The 23,885-nt window shown below is 38.3% G+C and overlaps 2 protein-coding genes across 4 annotated transcripts in view; one reads left to right on the top strand and one right to left on the bottom strand.

Moving 5' to 3' along the window:
* Positions 1-612: 612 nt before the first annotated feature.
* EIF3M (eukaryotic translation initiation factor 3 subunit M) lies at positions 613-19,525 on the top strand. Of its 2 annotated transcripts, XM_055423788.2 has the most exons (11): positions 613-770; positions 3,182-3,314; positions 4,038-4,176; positions 4,471-4,594; positions 4,695-4,789; positions 12,047-12,130; positions 13,099-13,198; positions 13,772-13,853; positions 17,228-17,371; positions 18,521-18,581; positions 19,245-19,525. In XM_055423788.2, the coding sequence occupies exons 1-11, from the start codon at positions 729-731 to the stop codon at positions 19,363-19,365; spliced, it is 1,125 nt and encodes a 374-aa protein (XP_055279763.1). In that variant the 5' UTR covers positions 613-728; the 3' UTR covers positions 19,366-19,525. The 2 variants fall into 2 exon arrangements, with proteins under 2 accessions (XP_055279763.1, XP_088699351.1); XM_088843225.1 differs by lacking the exon at positions 12,047-12,130.
* A 330-nt stretch (positions 19,526-19,855) lies between these two features.
* The window catches only part of CCDC73 (coiled-coil domain containing 73), a 125,237-nt gene continuing 121,207 nt past the window's right edge, over positions 19,856-23,885 (bottom strand). For both annotated transcript variants that reach the window (XM_088843224.1, XM_055423787.2), the window contains one exon: positions 19,856-20,068. In XM_088843224.1, coding sequence (XP_088699350.1) covers positions 19,856-20,068 — 213 coding nt within the window. The remainder of the gene's footprint in view (positions 20,069-23,885) is intronic.

A 23,885-nucleotide genomic window follows, 5' to 3' on the forward strand; every position in this document is an offset into this window, starting at 1 on the left:
AAGTTCACCGTGTTTCAATTGCTTTATTTATTAATTTACTTAGTCCTCACAATACCATCATGAGATAAGTACTTGATTTTATTTTTCCAACAGGAAGACGAAACGCCGCGGTTAAGCAATTACCCCAAATCACAAATCCATCAAACGGTACAGCAGGGATTCCACCCCAAAGAACTCGATTCGGCAGCCTGTGCTGTTAAACAGGATGTCCTCCAGGAGAGCCTTTCTAATAAACTTCCTACTGCTGTGTTCTTTGCGCCTCCACTGAATGTAAGCTGCCGGTGCGGGAGTTTACCTTGAAAACTAAAGGTATCCTCAGGGCAGAGTGCACTGCCTGCCAGTTAGTCCCTCAATAAAGGTTAAAAGTGGGCTAAATTATAAGTCGAAAAAAATTTGCCTTAAAACTTCGAAACGCTAGGTAGGCTCCGCGAGCCACAAACGCAGGAGCAACTCGAAAGTGCCCGCAACTCAACTACTGAAGTTAGAGGGGACGGGAGGCAGTCCAGGAAGGTGGCCCCTTGGCCGTGCCCCAGCTCCCCTGCCCCGCCCCCAGCCAGAATGCGTGATGGGATTGGTCTCCGTGGTTCCGCCCCTGTCAATGGCCCCGCCCCGCAAGACCTGCTGCGGGTGACCCGGAAGCGGTTGTGAGGCGCCGCCGCGCCGCCCAGCTCCCTTTTCCGGTCGGCGTGGTTTGCGAGCGCAACGTCCACGGTGCCCGGGCCTTCACCATGAGTGTCCCGGCGTTCATCGACATCAGCGAGGAAGATCAGGTGTGCTCCCGGGCCGCCGATGCCGCCAGGGTGGGAGGTGCGGGGAGACTCAGGGATGTGAGGGGCCGAGTCGGGGTTGAGCCCGGGCCAGGCGGGCGGAGCGCTGCCCCGCCGAGCCAACCCCGGAGTCGAGAGCCGCGGTTGTGTCCTCTGCACCCGCGAGTGGGCAGGCCGAGAGGCAGGGGCGCACGTTCCGGGCCAGGAGTTGCACCAGCCCGCCCGCCGGCGCTCCCAGCCTGGGTTCCAGGCTCGGCGGCCTACTTCCTGGTTGGCGTCGGGACTTCCAGCCTGTAGTCACTCTGTCGACACAGTACTTTTGACTCATTGAGAAGGGTATCAGCTTCCGTCCCCGAAATGCAGCCACATCCGGAGTGGGAGGTGGCGAATCTTCAGAAGGCGTAAGCAGTTCAGGGAAAAATAAGTTGGTACTAAAGATCAAGATGGCTTTACTACTATGTGACCGTATGTAGACTGTATTTTATACTTTTACTTGAGCAGGAGTGAGAGTTCTGAAAGCATAACATCAGTTCCACCCCCAGACTTTTGAGGCATACACCTGGTGAACGGTCTTAATGTTTTTAAGTTTCTGTTTGCTTTTTGGTATATATGCATGGGTAATGCTTCTCATTTTAAACGGAGAAGTCTCAAGTTCAACTAACTTCGAAGTGAGTTTCTCTTAAGTTAGTTTTGCAGAACTGAAAACTGTTCTTCGAAGTTTTAAGTGTTGTCATTCTGTAGTTTTCTGCTACTCTACTAACATGGAAATTTTGGTTTCGATAGAAGAGAAAACATTACTAGTCTAAGATAACTTTCAGACCCGAAGAGCAGACAGAGTAAGGGAAAGAAAAATGGGGGGAAAAAAGCTAGAGAAGGAGTTGAACATTATTAGAAAAGATGTGGAAGGGAAAAAAGCCTACCTGATGAGGAATGGAATCATGTTATCAACAATAGGTTATTAGGGAAAAAAAATTACTTGATTTTTGTTTTAAATGGAAAAGGGTTGTTGATGAAGGAAGTTTTTACCATTGATTATGTTAAAGTGTCTTTTCTAGTTAGGTTATGCTACTGTTCTTGTTTCACCCTAGCCATTTTTTTGGGTAAATAGATGATTGCTTCAGGAATTTAACTTCTGTCAAGTTCTCCGATTAGAGTAACCATCTGTGGCCAGTAAGGATGCCAGATGAAAACAGCAAAATGTTGATTGAATAGTTTGCTTTGTGCCTGCAAAGCAGAAAATAAATAAATGCCGTTGGTGGGGCACCGTACTATGTCTCCTTCACAGAGAAATATACAGTGATATTTTAGTGCTCTCTGAAATGGTGAAATTTGTTTTATGAAGTCTTGTTTATAATACCAACTCATGTGAAGTTTCTGTATTATCTGAAAAGATCGCGCCATCAGATCTGCAGGTTTTAGGTACCCAGACATAGCTGTGGGATTAGAACTGTGATGCCTGTACATGTGCTAATGGTGTCCCTACATCTCCGTTTCAGTTCTTTATTATCTTAAACAGCGTTTACATTCATGTGTAGCTGCCATAAATCCAAGACCTCAAAAGAATAAGTTATTAAATATTATGTGTGTGTTAGAATAGAAAATGCCTAAATACCTGGATGTGGTACTATAGTTATGTTTTTATAGGTCCAACAGTGCTTTCTGATCCAGGTATGCATAGATGCAATTTGATAGAAACATTATATTAAGGGAGACACTCAAAGGCATCTTATTTTTGTGTCTCTCACAGTGCTTATCTCAGATGGGTCCTCTACTTAACAAATGATTACTCCCTTACCAGGGTAATGTCTGTAACTTTAAATTATCTGTGTTACATAGACCTGAGAGCAATAAAACTTCATTTCTTTAAAACAGATCAATTATTCCCTTTCCCCACTTGCCCCCCAAAAAGCTTGGGCTATGTTAGAAAGGCTTTTGCTGTATACTGAAAATCCAGCAGGATAAATAGGTGATGTGAGAGAAATTCTGAAGGTGATCAGTGTGGGGGTCATAATGGGTTTGTGTAGCTACGTGTTTGAAGTGAAGTCTCTCAGTCGTGTCTGACTCTTTGCGATCCCGTGGACTGTAGCCTACCAGGCTCCTCCGTCCATGGGATTCTCCAGGCAAGAATACTAGAGTGGGGTTGCTATTGCCTTCTGCAGGAGATCGTCCCAACCCAGGGATTGAACCCGGGACTCCCGCACTGTAGGCAGACGCTTTACCGACTGAGCCCTTTGAAACTGATGGTGGATGAGTTAGGGGGAGAAACTTGAACATAATTTAAAGTCATCTTTAAATGTGATATTCACATTTTACTTTTATTTTTTTAAGAAACAGGACAGAATGCTTTTAGATCCTGCCTTTTGTAATTTATAGTTCATCTAATAGATATAGAGCAATCTTATTTGATCCAACAGGCTGCTGAGCTTCGCGCGTATTTGAAATCTAAAGGAGCTGAAATTTCAGAAGAGAACTCAGAAGGTGGACTTCATGTAGATTTAGCTCAGATTATTGAAGCCTGTGATGTATGTCTGAAGGAAGATGATAAAGGTTTGTTTTTTTTTGTATTACTACTGATCATAGACTTACTTTTTAAAACTTTGTTGTGAATTATATTTGTTTTGTTTTAGACCTTAGGATTTTAAAAGCACCATTGTTTTTCATCTTTGCACACACTTTCAATTTATTCTCATCTGTTAAACCTGTGAAGTAAGCCTATCTTGAGAAAACATCTTTTTCACATCTGTTTTTTGAATGTTATTGCACACAGTAAATACTGGTAATTTCAGAGTGAACTAAAGAAAAATGCGAATCTCTTCATAAGGTTTACATTATCAAATGGGATGCAATTTCAGGTAATCGAAAAGCTAATTATTTGACTAATTCTCTATTGAGATAAAATGGGAAATTTTGAAAATTAGGAGTCCTAAAATCTCTGGTTAAGGTCTGAGATTAAACTTGGCATACAATTAGTATCTTGCCAGTAAAAACTGAAACTGTATACTATATGGACGTGTAAATCAGTCTTTTGTTTCACTGGTTGAAAACCAGATCCTGGGTAGTAAGTTCTTCCTCGTTTAATAAAATGTGGAAGTTGCTTTCTGAATGATAATGGTACAACAGAGCTGGTTATTTTAAATTCATGTGTTCTCTATTTTTTAGTTTTTTAAGTTTTATGTTCAGTGGTCTTGGTATATTAAAATTCTGGAAATACATATTTAACTCAATACATTAAATATTATAGTCAGTGTTGTGTTATCCATACATGTGTAGATGTTGAAAGTGTGATGAACAGCGTGGTATCCCTCCTGTTGATCCTGGAACCAGATAAGCAAGAAGCTCTGATTGAAAGCCTGTGTGAGAAACTGGTCAAATTTCGGGAAGGTGAACGTCCATCTCTGAGACTGCAGTTGTAAGTTAAGAACTGAAAGAGGCTCAGTTTTTCTGTGGGGTTTTCATGTTACTGTCATTTATTGGTAAAAAGCGAGGGGTTCTTCATGTTACTGTCATGTAAAAAGAATTCTAGAACTTGACTCTAGACAATGTGACTGAGACACATCTGGTGGTGTGTCTTTGGGCCCCATTTCCCTCCCTGCAATGTGATGTTCGTAGCACTATCTCTGTGAAGTTTGTTGTCAGAGCAGATGGCCTCAGTGTGCTCACATGGTCACTGATCTCAAGCACTGCTTTATTACTTGTTTACCAGGCTAAGCAACCTTTTCCACGGGATGGATAAGAATACTCCTGTAAGATATACAGTGTATTGCAGCCTCATTAAAGTGGCAGCATCTTGTGGGGCCATCCAGTATATTCCAACTGAGCTGGATCAAGTGAGTTACGATGTAGAATACTTATTCTGCTTATAAGAAATAAGAAGCAAATATGTTCACCATGTCTCTAAATGTTCTCCTTTTCTCAATCTCGTTGTAGGTTAGAAAATGGATTTCTGACTGGAACCTCACCACTGAAAAAAAACACACCCTTTTAAGACTACTTTATGAGGCACTTGTGGATTGTAAGAAAAGGTATTCAGAATTAATGTACTGACTTAACAGGCAATATAAGTAGTTGGGACTGTTTTTTAAAGACAAGTAGGATAAGTGGTTTTGCTCTTACTTTGTTCTCTGAAGAGTTGCTATAAATCCCTTTGTAAATTTCACCTATTAAATTAAAGATAACTGCAAAGTTTGAAATAGTTTTTCCCATCTTTAAACTTTCTAAAAAGCAAAACTTGCTTTCCTAAAACTGGTGCAACTGTTAATCCCAAAGCTGTGTGTAACATTAGACTAAGTTACTTAATTAGACTAAGCTTTAATGTCTTAGTACAGGGTAGTGCTATCACTTTTGATTAATGGTGGTGAGGGTCTATCAAATCAGTTCCCCTTAGTCAGTGTCCCTTACATAAACAGTGTCCCTGAGATGAAATTTTGCAAGGAAACTGAAAGAAGTGTTACTCATTCAGTCGTGTCTGACTCTTGACAGCTCCACTAACTGTAGCCCATCAGGCTCCTCTGTCCACAGAATTTTCCAAGCAAGAATACTGGAGTGGGTTGCCAGTTCCTTCTCCAGAGGATCTTCCCGATCCAGGGATCTAATCCGGGTCTCCTCCATTGCAGGCAGACACTTTACCATATGAGCTACCAAGGAAGCCCAACTTTGCAGTCAGTTCAGTTCCGTTCAGTTGCTCAGTCGTGTCCAACTCTTAGCGACCCCATGAACCACAGCACGCCAGGCCTCCCTGTCCATCACCAACTCCTGGAGTTCACTCAGACTCATGTCCATCGAGTTGGTGACGCCATCCAGCCACCTCATTCTCTGTCGTCCCCGTCTCCTCCTACCCCCAATCGCTCCCAGCATCAGAGTCTTTTCCAGTGAGTCAACTCGTCGCATGAGGTGGCCAAAGTATTGCAGTTTCAGCTTTAGCATCAGTCCTTCGAATGAACACCCAGGATTGATCTCCTCTAGAATGGACTGGTTGGATCCCCTTGCAGTACAAGGGACTCTCAAGAGTCTTCTCCAGCACCACAGTTCAAAAGCATCAATTCTTCGGCGATCAGCTTTCTTCACAGTCCAACTCTCACATCCATACATGACCACGGGAAAAACCATAGCCTTGACTAGACGGACCTTTGTTGGCAAAGTAATGTCTCTGCTTTTTAATATGCTATCTAGGCTGGTCATAACTTTCCTTCCAAGGAGTAAGCATCTTTTAATTTCATGGCTGCAATCAGCATCCGAAGTGATTTTGGAGCCCCCAAAAATAAATTCTGACAGTGTTTCCCCATCTATTTCCCAAGAAGTGATGGGACCAGATGCCATGATCTTCGTTTTCTGAATGTTGAGCTTCAAGCCAACCTTTTCACTCTCCTCTTTCACTTTCATCAAGAGGCCTTTGAGTTCCTCTTCACTTTCTGCCATAAGGGTGGTGTCATCTGCATATCTGAGGTTATTGATATTTCTCCCGGCAATCTTGATTCCAGCTTGTGCTGCTTCCAGCCCAGCGTTCCTCACGATGTACTCTGCATATAAGTTAAATAAGCAAGGTGACAATATACAACCTTGACGCACTCCTTTTCCTATTTGGAATCAGTCTGTTGTTCCATGTCCAGTTCTAACTGTTGCTTCCTGACCTGCATACAGGTTTCTCAAGAGGCAGGTCAGGTGGTTTGGTATTTCCATCTCTTTCAGAATTTTCCACAGTTTATTGTGATCCACACAGTCAAAGGCCTTGGCATAGTCAATGAAGCAGAAATAGATGTTTTTCTGGAACTCTCTTGCTTTCTCCATGATCCAGCGGATGTTGGCAATTTGATCTCTGGTGCCTCTGCCTTTTCTAAAACCTGCTTGAACATCTGGAAGTTCACGATTCACATATTGCTGAAGCCTAGCTTGGAGAATTTTGAGCATGACTTTACTAGCGTGTGAGATGAGTGTGATTGTGCGGTAGTTTGAGCGTTCTTTGGCATTGCCTTTCTTTGGGATTGGAATGAAAACTGACCTTTTCCAGTCCTGTGGCCATAGCTGAGTTTTCCAAATTTGCTGGCATATTGAGTGCAGCACTTTCACAGCATCATCTTTCAGGATTTGAAATAGCTCAATTGGAATTCCATCATCTGCACTAGCTTTGTTCGTAGTGATGCTCTCTAAGGCCCACTTGACTTCACATTCCAAGATGTGCAATAGACTATACTAAATCTTATTGTGTTTTTGCAAGGTCTTGAGTTTTTAAGGCTTGTATTTAGCCCAGCAAACTGCATGCCCAAAAGATTTATTCCTCAGCCAGTTACGGATGCAACCAAATGATAGATTTGGTCCAGTTTTTAGAATCAGTATTGAAGGATAATCCTGCCATTTTGACCCAGCTTTTCAATTGCTCTTTTCACATAGTGGTTAAAAACTTTTAGAAAAAGTAATCAGTTTAGTTTTATTGCACAATTTTTAGTGGCTTTCTGTGCTGCTGCTGCTGCTGCTAAATCACTTCAGTCGTGTCCGACTCTGTGCGACCCCATAGACGGCAGCCCACCAAGCTCCCCCGTCCCTGGGATTCTCCAGGCAGGAACACTGGAGTGGGTTGCCATTTCCGGTGTTTCATATGTTAGAAAAGATCAATAATAGTGTTTCTGTTATGTTAATGGTAAGTTTTTACAGACCATTTACATTTAACAATACAAGAGACAATTATATTTTTGTTGTGAAAGTTGCTGCTGCTGCTGCTAAGTCACTTCAGTCGTGTCCGACTCTGTGTGACCCCATAGACAGAAGCCCACCAGGCTCCCCCGTCCCTGGGATTCTCCAGGCAAGAACACTGGAGTGGGTTGCCATTTCCTTCTCCAGTGAAAGTTGCAGTGTTTTATTATAAAAGAAGCAAGCAAGGGATTTTGCATTAATAGCCTATTTCATTTTGCATCAGTGGCTACTCTCTGTTACATGCTTGCACACTTGTGGCAGCATTCCAGCCAGTTGTCGATAAGTATTAAATAGTTTTATATCAGACCATTTCAAATAGGGAGGGCATGAAAGCTACTGGAGAAGGAATCCGTATTTTAATATACACTATAAATGTGTAGGCAGTGGAATAAAACTACTGGGATTCGAACCTTGGCCTTCCTACTAGCTGTGTGTTAGTTGCTCAGTCATGTCCAACTCTGCAGTCCCATGGGTTGTAGCCTGCCAGGATCCTGTCCATGGAATTCTCTAGGCAAGAATACTAGGGTAAGTTGCTGTTCCCTTCTCCAGGGGATCTTCCTAACCCAGGGATCAAAGCCGGGTCTCCTGCATTACAGGCAGATTGTTTACCATCTGAACCTCCAGGCTAGCTGTATGACCCTAAATAAATCTCTGTACCTCAATTTCCAACTTCAAGGTGGAAATAGTAGTAGTATCTACCTAATAGCATTATTGGAAAGATTAAATAAGATATACACAAAGTTCTTAAAACAGTGATTTTATTATTAAAAAAGCACTCAGTGAATATTAGGTATTTTATTCCTATCATTATCCTTTTCACTTTTTTCAAGCTCATCTTTAAAAAATTAGTCTTTTTCTGGTAGTCATTTAAAATGATGTGTGTCGTTCGTGACTACTCATTGGGTGGTGTCTCTGATTGCTGTTTAGAAGATCCTCAGTCTTTTATGCATAAAAAGGAAGTAACTAAGGTCACCTTCTAAAGAATCCCAAAGCTGTTTCTCAGAGAAATTGAGATAGGACGCGAGTACCCATCTGTCCTCTAGACACCCTAATTAAGAAACACCTGCAGCATTTGTCACAGGTGCGCATTCTTTCCTTGTTGAAACGCTTCCTTTAGTTGACTTTTGGGGCTTCTGTCTAGAGTCTTTGCTTCATTCACAACTCATTTGTGGCTCCCTCCCTTCTTCAGATCTGCTAAGTTGTTCTCATTGGAAAGGCCTTCTTTGGCTGTCTGAAAATAACAACGTTCCTCTACCCTTGCATTGCTTCCCCCCTACCTTCCCTCCTTTATTATTGCTCCCATTGCACTTATTATTAACTGACCTACTGTGTTTTAATGTTTATTATCTGTCAGTCCCCACCAGAATGTGAGTTTCACAAGGGCCTTAACTTTTTGTTCATTGCTAGGACAGGGTCTGACAAGAGTAGGCACTCAGTATATATGTGCTAGGTGAATGATGACTATTTCTGAAAAATGAACATGTCGCAAAAGCAGATGTAAGAAGCGGTGACGTAAGGCAATATTAAGTGGTGGTTTATGGAACTATAGGGTGTATGCCCTTCCCAGAGGCATTCAACCCAGCTTCTCTTCTGAACTTTAGGTCTTTATGTTCAGCTGCTTTCCACCTGTTTCTATTTAGTTGCGGCCTTGCCTTGGTGAATCAGACAGTAAAGACTCCGCCTGCAACGTGGGAGACCTTGGTTCAATCCCTGGATTGGGAAGATTCCCTTTGGGAAGGGCATGGCAACCCACTCCAGTTTTCTTGCTTGGAGAATCCCCATGGACAGAGGAGCCTGGTGGGCCACAGTCCATGGGGTCACAGTCAGTCAGACATGATTGACTAAGCACACATAGTTGCCTCAAACTCAGTATGACCGAAATGAATTACCATTTTCTTGACGTCATCTTCTGTTTATTCTATTTACAGTGATTTTGTGAAACAATTTCAGCATATCGTTCTTTAGGTTTACATTGTCTTTAGCGTACAGTACAAAATTCTTAGTATGATATAGAAGTCCTTTCTGACACGGGCTTCCATTTATTGCTGTGGCGTGGACTTGGCGAACGTGATAATAATCTTGCCATTTTTGTATGGCGTGGTGACAAACTACAGAAACTTTGCTTTCTCTGTATAGATACTCCCTCCCTCCATTTCTCTCCTCCTCTCTTTTATGCATACCCACACCCACCCACATACTCTTCCTCTTGGCTATCATACTCTAGACATAGTGAACTGTGTCAGATACAAAAGCACCATGCTCTTTCCCAGTCTGGACCAGAGAGGCTGGTACTTGTTCTTGCATGGTCTACAAGCTAAGAATGGTTTTTATATTTTTAAGTGCTTGATGGGGGAGAGGGGGCATCAAAAAAAGTCTATTTCTTGAAATGTGGCCATTATATGAAATACAAATTTCCATATCCATTAAGTTTTATTGGAACATGCCCATATTTACATTTTTATGTATTATCTTTGTCTGCTTTCGCCAAGATTTGAATAGTTGAGATAGAGACTGTGACCTCTAAAGCCTAAAATATTTATTGCCTGGTGCTTCGTGGAAAGCTGACCTATATTTGGTCTAGACCCACACTCAACTCCTTTACTCTGCCTGAAATGCTCCTCCCATATTTACAGTGCCCTCCACTTATGGCACTTAATACCCTCAGTTAAGAGGTTTATGAGGTTATAGGCTCAGTGAGGGCTCCCCAGGTGGTGTGGCGGCAAAGAGTCCACCTACCAGGGCAGGAGGGCTTCCCTGGTGGCTCAGAGGTTAAAGCATCTGCCTCCAATGCGGGAGACCCGGGTTCGATCCCTGGGTCGGGAAAATCCCCTGGAGAAGGAAACGGTAACCCACTCCAGTATTCTTGCCTGGAGAATCCCATGGACAGAGAAGTCTGGTAGGCTACAGTCCACGGGGTCGCAAAGAGTCGGACACGACTGAGTGACGGAACGGAACTTAACGGAACCAGGGCAGGAAACACAAGAGACATGGGTTTGATCCCTGGGTCGGGAAGATCCCTTCGAGAAGGAAATGGCAACCCACTCCAGTATCTTTGCCTGGGAAATCCAATGGACAGAGGAGCCTGGAGGGCTATAGTCCGTGGAATAGCAAAAGAGGTGGACATGCCTTAGTGACTAAACCACGAAGCAGTAAAGGCTCAGTGAAGGTTAGGAACCTTGTCTGTCCACCATTGTATTCCCAAGGTGTTGGGCAGTGATGGGCCCTGAATTGGTGAATGCTTCCCATGCTTAGGGAACTAGGAGAGGATAGTTATTTAAACTCTATAAATTTCTGTCATGCTGCTGCTTTAAGTTTTAAGATTTAGTTTTTGCCTAGTACACAGAAAATGGTCTTTTTGTTGTTGTTTTTGCTTCTTGGGAGTTACCTTGCCCTCTTAGTAAGAAATGCTTATACTTATTGGTGCCTCCATGATTTTAGTAGTGGTTGATGAGTGCAAATTGTGTGACACCTTCTGAGGCCTTATTATATGTCAGATACTGTGCTCTTTAAATGGACTATCTGATCTCTGTTCAGATTTTCTTTAATAAGATGTATTCGACTGAAGTATACTATGGCTGTTAAAACTGGAAAGTGTGCCCATGCCTGCAGTGTATCACAGGATAGTAATTTGTTTTTAAATTGGAGGGTAATTGTTTTACAGTGTTGTCTGGTCTCTGGTGTACAACATGAATTCAGCCATAAGTATATATCTATCCCCTCCCTTGTGAGCCTTCCTCCCACTCCCCCACCCCAAGGTAATATATTTGATCCTTAGTTTAGTGGGAAGTTTTAGAATGTCATTTAACTTTTTAAAAATAAATGGTAAAGCTCTTACTGATTTTATCCAGGTTGAATCCAGATGTGGGGAGAAGAGAAGGGTTTTTAGAAAATGAAAAGGGTGTTTCTCCTACTTAGCAAACTGAAGCTTTTGGTAACTGGCTGAAGATTTCATCAGTTTAAAAGAAGAAATAAAGGGTGAAGATAAACATTTTCTAAGTTCAGATTGAGTGATGCATTTAATTATTTTGTATTTTTCACTGCAGTCAAAATTGATCATATAATTCTGGGGGTGATTTAATTGGAAGGTTGTCATTAGTAGAGTTATTTAAATATCTGGTGTTGGCTCAGGTTCAGCTGTACTATTCTCAGACAAAAGTTTTTTCTCCTCTAGGGCTTTTTATAGCTTGTCTTCTCTGCCTGGAAAGTCATCCAGCCCCAGCCTTCCGCCTCCAATACTCTTCATAGCCAGTTGTTTTACATCCTTCAGATCTCGGCTTACGTGTCATTTCCTCAGAGAGAGACTTTCCCTGCTCATTCTGTATGAAATAGCCTCCTCTTTCCTCTCTCGACTCTTATTACTGTATAACATCACCATTTTCCTTTATGGCACGTACTTTTTAGTTGTTACTTTTCCTTAGTTGTTTCTCTTTCCTACTAGAAGGAAAGTTCCATGACTTGCCATAGAGAAGAACTGTGTCTCTGGGTCACCAGTCTGTGTGTATCATCAGCATGGTATTGGCACTTAGTAAATATTTTTGAATGAATGAATGGCAGTAATGATACTCGGAAGTTCCTAAAGTTGTATTTCTTTTTAGTGATGCCGCATCAAAAGTTATGGTGGAATTGTTAGGCAGTTACACGGAGGACAATGCTTCCCAGGCTCGAGTTGATGCCCACAGGTAATGTGATGGTTTTCCAGTGATGGCTGTTGTCGCTGGGGCAGAGGCACGCTACAGTGTTCGGTCATATAACGGAGGTCATGCTTGTGTCCACCAGTGATCCAAAGCCATTTGATAGCTCGTGCTCCATGATGATTCTAATGTAGCTACCAAAATTAAGATTTGGTATTGAGAGAGCCGTAGAATGCATGTGAAATAGCCATACAGTGTTTGCTGTTTGGGGTATTCCTGCAACTGGGGTTCCCAGCCTGAGTAGTAGAACTTCATCTTGGTTTGATTTTACCTTAATTTTAAGGAGTGTTGATGGGGAAAGGTTGGATTTGTATAAAAATTAACTTATTGCTAACGAGAACTGCTTCAAGCAGTTTTATGTCTATTCAGTAGCGATAAGAGTAGAATCAGTTTTTTAACTCTATGGAATGGAAATTGTGGTAATTTCTTCATAGGGTTATTGCTTCCCAAGAACTTGTATATAATGGATGTTGGTAGAAAGGGTAGTTAGTGGAAAAGATCGTTGTTGACTCAGGTTAGAATGCCTGCATTCAAATACTTGACCACTTAATTAGCCCTTAAAACCAGGCAAGTTCTTTTCTGAGCTTGTTTCTTCTTTGGTAAAGTGGGCTTGATAATACTCTCAAGTGTCTCAGGGTGCTGTGAGGATGAAATGAGATAATACATGTTAAAGCACTTAATGTCTGACATAAGTAATAAAATATTGCTATTTTATTCTTTGCTTTTGGTGGTGCCTTCTCTTCAACTATGTTTTTGTCTGAATAATTTTGTTAAAACAGGCATCACTGATCAATTTATTGACCTGTTTTAACCCCAGTTTTGTAATTTTTTTTATGCCATGTATATGTATATTGAACTCTTAGATATTTCACTTAATTGAATATATTTTGCAGTCTGCAAAGCTAGTGAAATGTACCTGAATTTCTAGACTCTGAGCTTTTTGTTTTCTAATTAAGGTGTATTGTGCGAGCATTGAAAGATCCAAATGCATTCCTTTTTGACCATCTTCTTACTTTAAAACCAGTCAAGTTTTTGGAAGGCGAGCTTATTCATGATGTAAGTAGTTTATCCTTAATGTGAAAAGTGTTTTCTCCTAAATCTAACACACTGAACCCAGAACTCTTTGTATTAATGGACACAACTCAGAGAAATCTAGAAAGAACTATTTATTCATTTTTTAATCAGGAACAGACTGAAATTTAGGACTAACATTTAGCTTTTCTCCACTGCTGAACACTGTTTTTCCTTTCTTTCCTTCATCTTCTCCATTATGAACTTAGAGAATATAGATTTCTTCATATTATATAGTGTCACCTGGCCCCCAATTAGGAAAATAAGTCTGATATTTTAAAACACATGAATGCATTTTTCTAGTTATAAATACATATACACATTATTTTCTATTAGTACTACATCATTACTGCCATCTTTTGGGGTAAATTGTTTAGAGCTCATTGTATTTACTGATTCTTTCATCTTAAGTGAATTTGATGAAAGCAGATTTACATGGTAATTTGATCAGACAGATTGAAATATAGAGTCTCCTTGCTGGGAGTCAGTGTCTTAAATTGCTAGTATAAATCTTGATTCTGTATTGAATATTCTTTTTTTTTGTCTTTATTTGTATAGCTTTTAACCATTTTTGTGAGTGCTAAATTGGCATCATATGTCAAGTTTTATCAGAATAATAAAGACTTCATTGATTCACTTGGTAAGTTTTGGGAATTATTCTTTGGAGGGGTAGGGAGAGAGAGGAATGTATATGATCCAGAGAATACGATCATGGCCTTATGTGTAGATTACCCTAACCAGTGGTGTATCTTATTCCTTAGATGCATGGTGATTTAAATTTTTGGTACTTCTTTTAAAAAGCCACAGTCACATAATTGTAGCAGATAGCTTTTTTCCTTCTAACACAGTCCTTTACACTTGGTTCTCCATCACTGCCCCCAATGAACAAAGTATACTGTATTCCTAAGCAGATGTAAGTGAAGCTATAGATGAAGTTAGAAGTGGAATTATGGTGATTGTATGTGACAGTTTGTTGAAGAAAGCATAGTAAGTTTAAGCTTTGTGATTTTTATCTTGAAGTTTTCTTTCTAGACCAACAGAGTTCAGTACGTGTTGCTGAATTGAATCTTACTCATCCTTATTGAGCAGACTGCATATATATTCAATGTTTTCTTTCTGGAGCATGTTTTTAACATGGCTAAAATTAAAAAGAGAAACCTTAAGAAATCTGTAGTTGAACAGGTTTAATTGTTCTAAAACTCCATTTTTAGAGAGTGAAGACAAATGAAGCTAATAGTTTTTCTACTGGACGATGATCAGAACACAAAGGGCAATTGTAATTTTCCATATTAAAATTGAATTTAGTCTTCCTGCTGGTTGAAGTGTAGATAAAGAATACATTTATAATCTACTTTGATTATACTATTAGTCCTCAATTTGGTAATCATTAATTCCTGTCACCTATAACTTGTGTGCAGCCGTTGGAATTAGGGAAGATTGAATTATTCTGAACATAATAAGGCGTTTGAAATACACCAAGATAAAGTAGATGCAAGTGTGTTTGTGTTCAGTGCTTTGCCAGGTGCACTAGACCCAGAAAACCACATTCTGTCCCAGTTAATTTGTTTTGTGGCATGAAGCTATGTGATGGAATGTTAATGTCAGCAACCTCTTTATTTACGCACCAAAGAAAAAGGAGTAGTAATTAACACTTTGACACTCCCCCATTGATGTGTAATTGACTGTTTCAAAGGAGCACTGGTTCATAAGCTATTGCATGCATTAAAATTACGTTTTCTATATTGCAGCATTTTAAGACAGGGGTCAGTGACAATGCAGAAATTGCTCAATGATGCACATTTTTTTATTACTGCATTAAGGTTTTGACATATTAGTAATGAATAAATGTTTCCATAAAATTAGATTTTTTTATAACTTTAAAATTGAAATATGACACAGAACACTGTGACTTCCTCTTTGAAGGTAATCTACTTTCATGAAACAAAGCACAGCTTTCTACAAGTCTTTAACTCATACTTTACTGGCTTAATAGTTTGAGAACAAGAATTGTAAAGGCTTTAAATTTGGTTCTTTGTTTTACTTTAAACATCAATTTGAAGTGTTTTTAAATGCAGATTTCCATGAGTTAGATAGACCATGGTTTTACATAATTCATTTGAGAAATAATCTTCCTTCCTCTGAAAAGATTTTTGATTTATGGTAAGCTTGTAACTGCATAAGGAGTAGCAGTAAAATAAATTTAACTTCACGAGTATTTTAAACTATATCCTAGAAATTTTAGGAATTTCTATCATTTTATCATATTAAAAGAGGACAATATGTATGTCCATAGAACTGGTAATGTTAAGGAATTTTCTTGTATTGACAAATATTGTATACAAATAAACTTTGTATTTGTTCTCTGTGAAAGGAAAAACAACAGAATTTCTGTGTAAACCTCAAATCAGATTCCCTGTTTGGCCTTTTGTTTGTCAAAGTGTATGCAGATTAGCAATCTTTCATTAGTAATTTGTTTGTAAAAGATGTTTTGAAGAAAAACATCTTCTTAAATGTTTATTTTTGGGTTTTAAATGTATTAAGACGTAATTACAGCTGCAAGTCTGGTTATAAATGTGTAGATTCCACAGGTGGCATCAGTTACTCTCAAAACACTTCGTTTTATTAACACTGACAACTTGGGCCAACAGTAGCACTATCTTGTGTCAACTGAATTGCCCTAACATGTCCACATGTAATCTCGTGTTGTCCAGTTGCTACCTTCTTGCTTCGGAAAGTTAATCAGCATCTAATTTGCATTTGTTAATTAGGGTTAATGTGCACTAATTGATTTTTTGATGCTTGTAGATTTTCATTAAACCTGCTTAGCAATACTTACTTGGGTACCTCATTCATTTGAGTTATGATGATCATGTTTTTGTTGAATCTGTGCCAAATAGAAAGCCTGCATCATAATTACAGCTAATTAACAATTATGTCCTATATTAATGGGCTTCCCTAGTCTTCTGCTGATATTATGTTATAAATTTCAAATTTATTTATGGAGTACTTAGAACTTTTTTACCAGTACAAACTTGAGGCTCTTAATTACTAGAGAGTGTCATTCGCTGAGTTTACATAATTTGAAAGTTCAGAGAAAAGGAATGTGTAAGTATTTCTAAATTAACTTTAGAAATGTTTTAAGAAATTAACATGAGATAGAGTAAACTGTGTTATAGTTCAGCTTCTATTTAGGAAGAGATAATTTGGGTATTCAGGATTTGTATATATTTGTATTTCTAGTTATTTTGTAAATGAACTTATTTTTTAGGCTTAGTACTGCCACTTTGTAACTAATAAGTAAGTCACTTAATCTCTCTACTCCTCAAGTTTGCTTTTAGGTCTGATAATTGTTTGTGATCCGAATAATTGTAATAATATTTCATTAGAAATTATAAGGCAAAATTTGAATTATTTGTAGTTTTCTATTTTTGCCTTAAAAAGAACAGGTATCACTATTACTTTATCCAGTATGAATCATTTGAAACCTGTAAATGTTAAATATACTTTTGCAGTTTGACTATTAAATCCAAAGTGGCCTAAAGGGAAATTTAATGTTTTCATAACTGAATGTATGTTAAAATATTTTAAAATTCTTTGCTTACCAGTAACACAGAAAACAGTAAGTATCAATAGATACAGAATCCTGTGTTTAAATGAAGAGCTTATTAGTAAAAATAAGTTTTAAGTAATTTAGTTAAATTAGAATGTTCTTTATGAAATGTATTTTGTATACTTTATGTCCTAAAATATATAAAAAATATATTAAAAATAGAAAATGTACAAAGTGTTTAGGGCCTAAAACTATCATTTTATAGCCTGATCTTAACATTGAATGTGTCACCTGTGGCACTGAAGCAATAAAGAAACGTAGTTATAGAAAAATAATTTTAAATGCTCCATAATATGATTATGGGGTCAGTTTATGGTTTGCAAATACAAGAAGCTTTGTGAAAATTAACACTGTGACACAGTTTTACACAAGAGCTTATCTGGCTTCACTACTGTGTTTCTCAGGCCTACTACATGAACAGAATATGGCAAAAATGAGACTGCTTACTTTTATGGGAATGGCAGTGGAAAATAAAGAAATTTCTTTTGACACAATGCAACAAGAACTTCAAATTGGAGCTGATGATGTTGAAGCATTTGTTATTGATGGTAAGGCAATTTTTTCTAGAATTTCTTTCTACCCTATGAAACATAAAGATTTTTAATCTTGAAACTGAGTTTAGCAGTTGAGCAGATTATAGTACTGTGAAAATTCATTGGGATTATTTATATTCAGCAAGTTGCTATGTGGTTTTTTGGGAGAAGGAAATGGCAACCCACTCCAGTATTCTTGCCTGGAGAATTCCATGGACAGGGGAGCCTGTCAGGCTACAATCCATAGGGTCACAAAGGGTCGGACACGTCTGAATGACTGAGCACATGTGGTTTTTGGTGTGTATCTATTCCTTGAAGTTATGCAGAACAAAAGGCCTTTAGGGCAGTATATTGTATTGGTTAAGAGCCTAGATTTTAGTATTAAACCTGTGTTTGGGACTAGGTCTTCAGCTGTGAAACATGAATGTAGGAGTTAATTTGTGGTTGTGAAGATTAAATAAATTAATGCATGTGCCAGCTCAGTGCCTGGCACATAGTAAATGATCTGAAAATACTAACCATTATCACATTTTTATGATTGGCCTAGGAATAGGACCTTCTTCTCCAATAATTGTATTGTGTGCTGTGCTCAGTTACATCTGACTCTTTGCAACCCTGTGGACTGTAGCCCTCCAGGCTCCTCTGTCCATGAAATTTTCTAGGCAAGAAACTGGATTAGGTTGCCATTTCCTTCTCCAGGGGATCTTCCCAACCCAGGGATCAAACCCATGTCTCTTGGGTCTCCTGTGTTGGCTGGGAAGTCTTAATAATTGCCTTATAAAGTGCAATGTAATTAGGATTTTTTAAGATTAATAAAATGCACAGAACTATTGACATTGTTTCACTGGAATGCTCTTAAGTCTCAAACAGTCCTATAATACCTTATCAAGAAACTATTCCCTGCCTCGGAAGAACACTAGAATTCTTACTGAAAATCGTTATGTGATATTTAATACAGATAGGTGCAGCAAACCAGAGGACAAATATACGTGGCCTTCCTTTTGGTTGTATCATACCACTGCGCTTCAAAGAGCCAGTTTGTAAAATAGTGTTGGGAAACTGTTAAGTTTTATTATGGCTTACTTGGTCACAGTTTCGTGCTTTAGACTGTTTTCCTTGGGAATTTTTCCATATAATAAGTCACGTAAAACATCTTTTTTCCAGCGGTGAGAACTAAAATGGTCTACTGCAAAATTGATCAAACCCAGAGAAAAGTTGTTGTCAGGTAAGACACTAATATTTTGCAGCATTTTGTAGAACAATTTATTCTATTTCACTTAAATGATTATAGAGAACCAAGGTGGTGTTCTTATCAGTTGACTGTAGTTAAATAGTTCCTATTTATCATAATTTTATTAAAGTTCAGACTGAATGTGATTAGCTTATTTAATGAAAGAGTCCTATTTTCCAGCACATTTCATTTAATGGCTCAGCACTGGCTAGAATACTAATGACTTCTATGTCTGGTTTATGTAGTTCAGGAAAATAGATGGTTTAGGATTAGTGTGAATAGTGAAAGTCGCTCAGTTGTGTCCAACTCTTTGCGACCCCATGAACTATCCAGTCCATGGAATTCTCCAGGCCAGAATACTGGAGTGGGTAGCCTTTCCCTTCTCCAGGGGATCTTCCCAACCCAGGAATTGAACCCAGGTCTCTGATATTGCAGGCAGATTTTTTACCAGCTGAGCCACAAGGGAAGCCTGGTTTAGGATTAGTATGGCAACTAAAGATTTTTTTTTGTTTTGTTTTTAAAAAGCTAGTCATTTTTATAACTCTACATTGTCTCCTATATATATTTAACCTTGCTGTTTAACTAGATACAAGTGTATTATAAAAGAATACCAAAGGACAAAAGGTTGACTAATAACTTTGTTTTTAATTTTTCCAGTCATAGCACACATCGGACATTTGGAAAACAGCAATGGCAACAACTCTATGACACACTTAATGCCTGGAAACAAAATTTGAACAAAGTGAAAAACAGCCTTTTGAGTCTTTCTGACACCTGAATTTTTACGCTGTATAATTTTGTTCTTTTTGGAAAATCTAAATCATAGTAAAACATAGGCTAAAATCTGACTACAGTCTGGACATTTATTGTCTCATATTTAAAAGAAGTCACTGTCTTCAGAGAGCATACAAAGTAATAAATTACAAAGGATCACTGTCTATTTTGTATAATACATGTGTTCTGTAAGGAAGGGTTTTGAGATGCACCAAGAGCTTTGATGAAAGAGTATAGGGAGGAAAGACAAATTTAACTAAAGGGAATTAAATGCTTACATTCATTCAGTGCTAATATCAAACCTTGCAATCTTAGCTATCTTAAATGAAGCATTTATTGAGCGAAACATGACAGCAATATAATTTCATCAAAGAAAAAAGTTGGTAAAGTGAGTACAACTTTAAAAGCTTTAGATAAAGCAGTTGTATTCCAGTTGAAACCACATCACTATTTCAATTAAATAATTCACTCTGAAAGCATTTATCAACATTATTTTAATCTGTTTTTTCTGCCATCTCTTCTGCTTTTCTTTTTTTAGGCTGGTTGTCATTTTCTAAGCTTAGAAACTTTTCAGTTTCATTTATTTGATTTGTTACCAAGTGCTGCCAGTCATTTTCACCAGAAGACACATCTAAATCAATATTTTGAATCTTGATTGCCTGAAAATGGCTTTGTAGCAGAGTTGATTTCGCAGGCTTTGTTTTCACCTAGGAAATACCAAACTTGTTTTACCACTGAAATTATTACTTATTTTCTAACCAGTCATTGATAAGCATTTAAAGAAAATCCTTCAGCCTTTGCAATTAGGGGTATGTGATAAAAACCCACTGTTGTCTTGGCTGTTTTCCAGCTACCACCCTAGTAATTTTGGCACCAAAGATTGTAGGCTTATGTAGTAGCTCTTCAAGATCTTCAAGTAGCTCTTCAAGATATACTCCAGGGATACCACAAATGTTTTCTTAAAGGTCTTAAGCTTTCTTTGAAAGAAAACATATTTTAAAACAATGCAGATAAAAATCTGTTTTGTCTGCTACTCCCCTTCCCTTCCCAAACAAGTCTATGTTTTGTATCTTCTATCAAGGCTGGGGAAAATTTTAAATGCTAATAGAAGTAAACTGCCATATAGAAACTGCCTTTTACTTCAGGTTTCCTCTTAGGCTTCAGAGCACCATTGTTGGAGAAACAGGAAAGCGCAATGAGGTGTTAAGTTGGCGTGTTTCCAAGGTACCACATTGGGTCATACTTCTAATACTGTGTTAAAGAAGTTTTTTTAAGGCTTTTTCTGAATATAAAATAATTAAATAGAGAAAAGTGTAGGAAACTAAAAATCACTAGTAATCCGCTATCCAGAGAGACCTGTCAACATTCAGAGAGACCTGTCAACATTTTGGTATTGTTTGCTATTAGTCTTTCTAGTTTTAGCATCTGTATTTTAGTGTTGACCATTCTATAGAATTTTATATCAGTTTTTCCTTCTGAATTGTTTCCTATACAATACAAACTTCTCATAAGCAAATGTTAGTGGCTGCAAAATACTTCTTATGGATGTGTGATAATTTAACTATGACCTATTGACATGTTTCCAATTTATCCCTATCAGAAATAAATTTTAGGGCTTCCCTGGTGGTGCAATGGTTAAGACTTTGCATTTACACTGCAGGGAGCATGAGTTCAGTTCTTGGTCAGGGAATTCCCCACATGCTGCAGGGTGTGGCAAAATTGAATTAATTCTTGAAAAAAATCTTTTATGGTCTTCTTAGAGTCTCAGATAAAACCTTTTCTTGAATGGGAATATATATAGAACAGAATAAGAATGTGATTAAAATTACCCAGTATTGCAACCACCATTAAACATTTTGATATAAATATCCCAGATTCTATATATACAGTTTTTAAAAATCTGGATTGTTTATATGATTGTTTATGCTGGGTTAAAAACATTTTTAACATTTCCCTCTAGAAAGACCATGGCTCCATCATATAATTTAATATATTGTTGGACATTTGAGTTGTTGGAAAATGTTTACTGTTATTAAGCTATAATGAATGTCATTTGTTCATAAATCTTTGTGAAGATCTTTTAGTATTGCCTTACATTAAAGTATTTTCCAATCTGATAAAAGTGGCATATTTTTGTAATGTATTTTCAAAGTGAGATTATACAGTAACAATTTTTTAAACTGAATTTAAATATTTACATTTATCTCAGTTCCCTAAAGGATATGTCCTTCTGGACTGCTCTGTTTGGTTCCTGAGAATTCCATTCAACCACTGATCTCAGAGTCTAGCCTCTGATCCTTAGTGAGGCTGGGTTCATGTTTGTCTCTTTGCCCATGTTTTTATGAAATAACAGATGAAAACAAAAGTATCAACACAGGACCATCAAGAGACCCTAAGCAATTCATTTAACTTCTGTGGACCTCAGTTTTCTCATCAGATTCTTTTAGTTACAAAATGCTAGTCCTTTAAAGAGTAACTGGATAAAATGCACATAAATATATATTTTTCATAATGTCTGGCTTGTAAGTGTTCAACATACCTTGTGTAGCTCACAGGGCCAAAATGAATTAAAGTCATCCATGCATAGGCAGTGTGTCAGCCTCATGCAGTACTGAGAATAGGTAACAGAAGTAGACCAAATCCAAAGCAAGGTTGCTACTAATTTTGAAGTAAAATGATCTGATGATCTGTATGACATAATGGTCCTGTTTTGCCAACAAGATGGTAGAAACATCTTGGTGCATCTGACACCCAAGTACAAACTACCCAGTTTCCCAAAATCTGTATCTTTTGATTTGATGGAAAAAGGAAGGAGACATTCACACATTACACTTTCCTTTTTCCTACTTGGTGGGAGGGGCAGAAGCAAGGATTGGCCACAGAGAGAAGCAGGATGTAATTTTAAAGTTTACACTTAACAAAACTTGTCCTATTTAGCTTAACTTAGGTTTTGCAGCCTACAGCAGTAATTCTAGTTATCATATGTTGCCACATATCTTTCCTACTTTTTCCTTCTCCTTAAAAAAATCACTTCTTCACCTCTTTCTGCCTGAGTCAAAAGATCTGCTCTTTGGCCTAAAATTTTCCCCAGCCTAGTAGTACTAGTCCTCTTTCTTTAAGCCTGTGGTTACATTTTAAAATTCTGAATGAACCTAATACTGAATGTGTAAACAAGGGACTTTGCTTACTCTTTCCCATCCTCATTCCTGGGTGTAATCAAGATTGCCGCAGGCTGCCAACGTACCCCCTCTAAGAATAAAAAATACTCTGGATCTACAGGAGAAAAGTGAATTAACTCATAATAACTACCCAGAATTTTACAAGACTGATGTGGACAGTATACATAAAAATATGTTGAAAAATTTAAAGAACGTATATTCCCTTTCTGGCTGTAAGTCTTCATAAAATTCACTTTTCATTTAGAACAAGAGTTGGCAAACTTTTGCTGTAAAAGAGCCAGAGTAAACAGTTTTGACTTTGTGGGCCAAGTGACCTCCCTCACAACTGCGTGATTCCATCACTATAACACAAAAGCAGTCATAGAACTACAGGTAAAGGAATGGGTGTGGCTGTTTTAATAAGCTTTTATTGTTAATAAAAACAAGGCAATAGGCTGCATATGGCCCATGAGCTGTCATTCAACAGCCCGTGATGTAGAAAAGCATAAGTAAAAGAGGTTAGATTGATCTTGTTTAATCCAGGGATCACAGTCTTTTCAGTAGACTAAGCAAAAGAACTCACCTGCTTTTAAATTTGTCCCATATTAAATGTTAATTGGTAACCAAGCATCAGCTGGGACAATGATACAGAGCACAAGGCTTGACACCAAGTGATGATCACCTTGCTAAGCAGACATTTAGTGTGTTTTCCGTGCACCAGTATTTTTAGAAGAAACTTTTCTATTAAAAATTGAGAAGGTGATGTAGCATGTAATAGCCAAGATACCTAGTCTTAAGTCCACTGCAAACTGTTCTTAATGCACTGGAAAATTATTTCACATTTGTGTCACTGCCTCAATGTGGTTTTAAAGCTATTGTCGGAATATTTCTTCAAAATAAGTTTTAAATTTTATAAATTCTTAACTAATTACAGAAAAAGCATTAGGGATGCACTACAAAGAAGTGAACTCCGGGAGTTGTTGATGGACAGGGAGGCCTGGCGTGCTGTGATTCATGGGGTCGCGGAGAGTCGGACACGACTGAGCGACTGAACTGAACTGAACTGACAAAGAACTTACCAATTGGGTTTTTTTTTTTTAATAAAAATGGGCTTGAAAGGGAGATGTGAAATTTCCATCACACCCTTAAAACTGTTCGAAAACAGAACAATTATGTTAGAAGTGTTACATATTCAACCCAATCAGAATGGATGTCTACCTTTGATACTCAAGCTTCTTTTTCCTTTTGATTTGATTCTATGAATTACCCAATTAGCTAAAGGTCAGAACTTAGATTTCCCAGTGCCTAGTCTACTGTGCATTACTTACTACAGTTTAAAGATTGAACATTTGCACATCAAGCTGAA

The sequence above is a fragment of the Moschus berezovskii genome, chromosome 14, assembly GCF_049115385.1.
Source record: "Moschus berezovskii isolate FMDL1 chromosome 14, NW_MosBer_1.0, whole genome shotgun sequence".
Taxonomy (NCBI): Eukaryota; Metazoa; Chordata; class Mammalia; order Artiodactyla; family Moschidae; genus Moschus; species Moschus berezovskii.

Excerpts from the sequence above, each read along its gene's own strand:
- EIF3M (XM_055423788.2), top strand. The coding sequence starts at position 729 with ATGAGTGTCCCGGCGTTCATCGACATCAGCGAGGAAGATCAG. Across the intron at positions 4,177-4,470 it reads CCATCTCTGAGACTGCAGTT|GCTAAGCAACCTTTTCCACG; the intron begins GTAAGTTAAGAA and ends CTTGTTTACCAG. Across the intron at positions 18,582-19,244 it reads CAGAGAAAAGTTGTTGTCAG|TCATAGCACACATCGGACAT; the intron begins GTAAGACACTAA and ends TAATTTTTCCAG.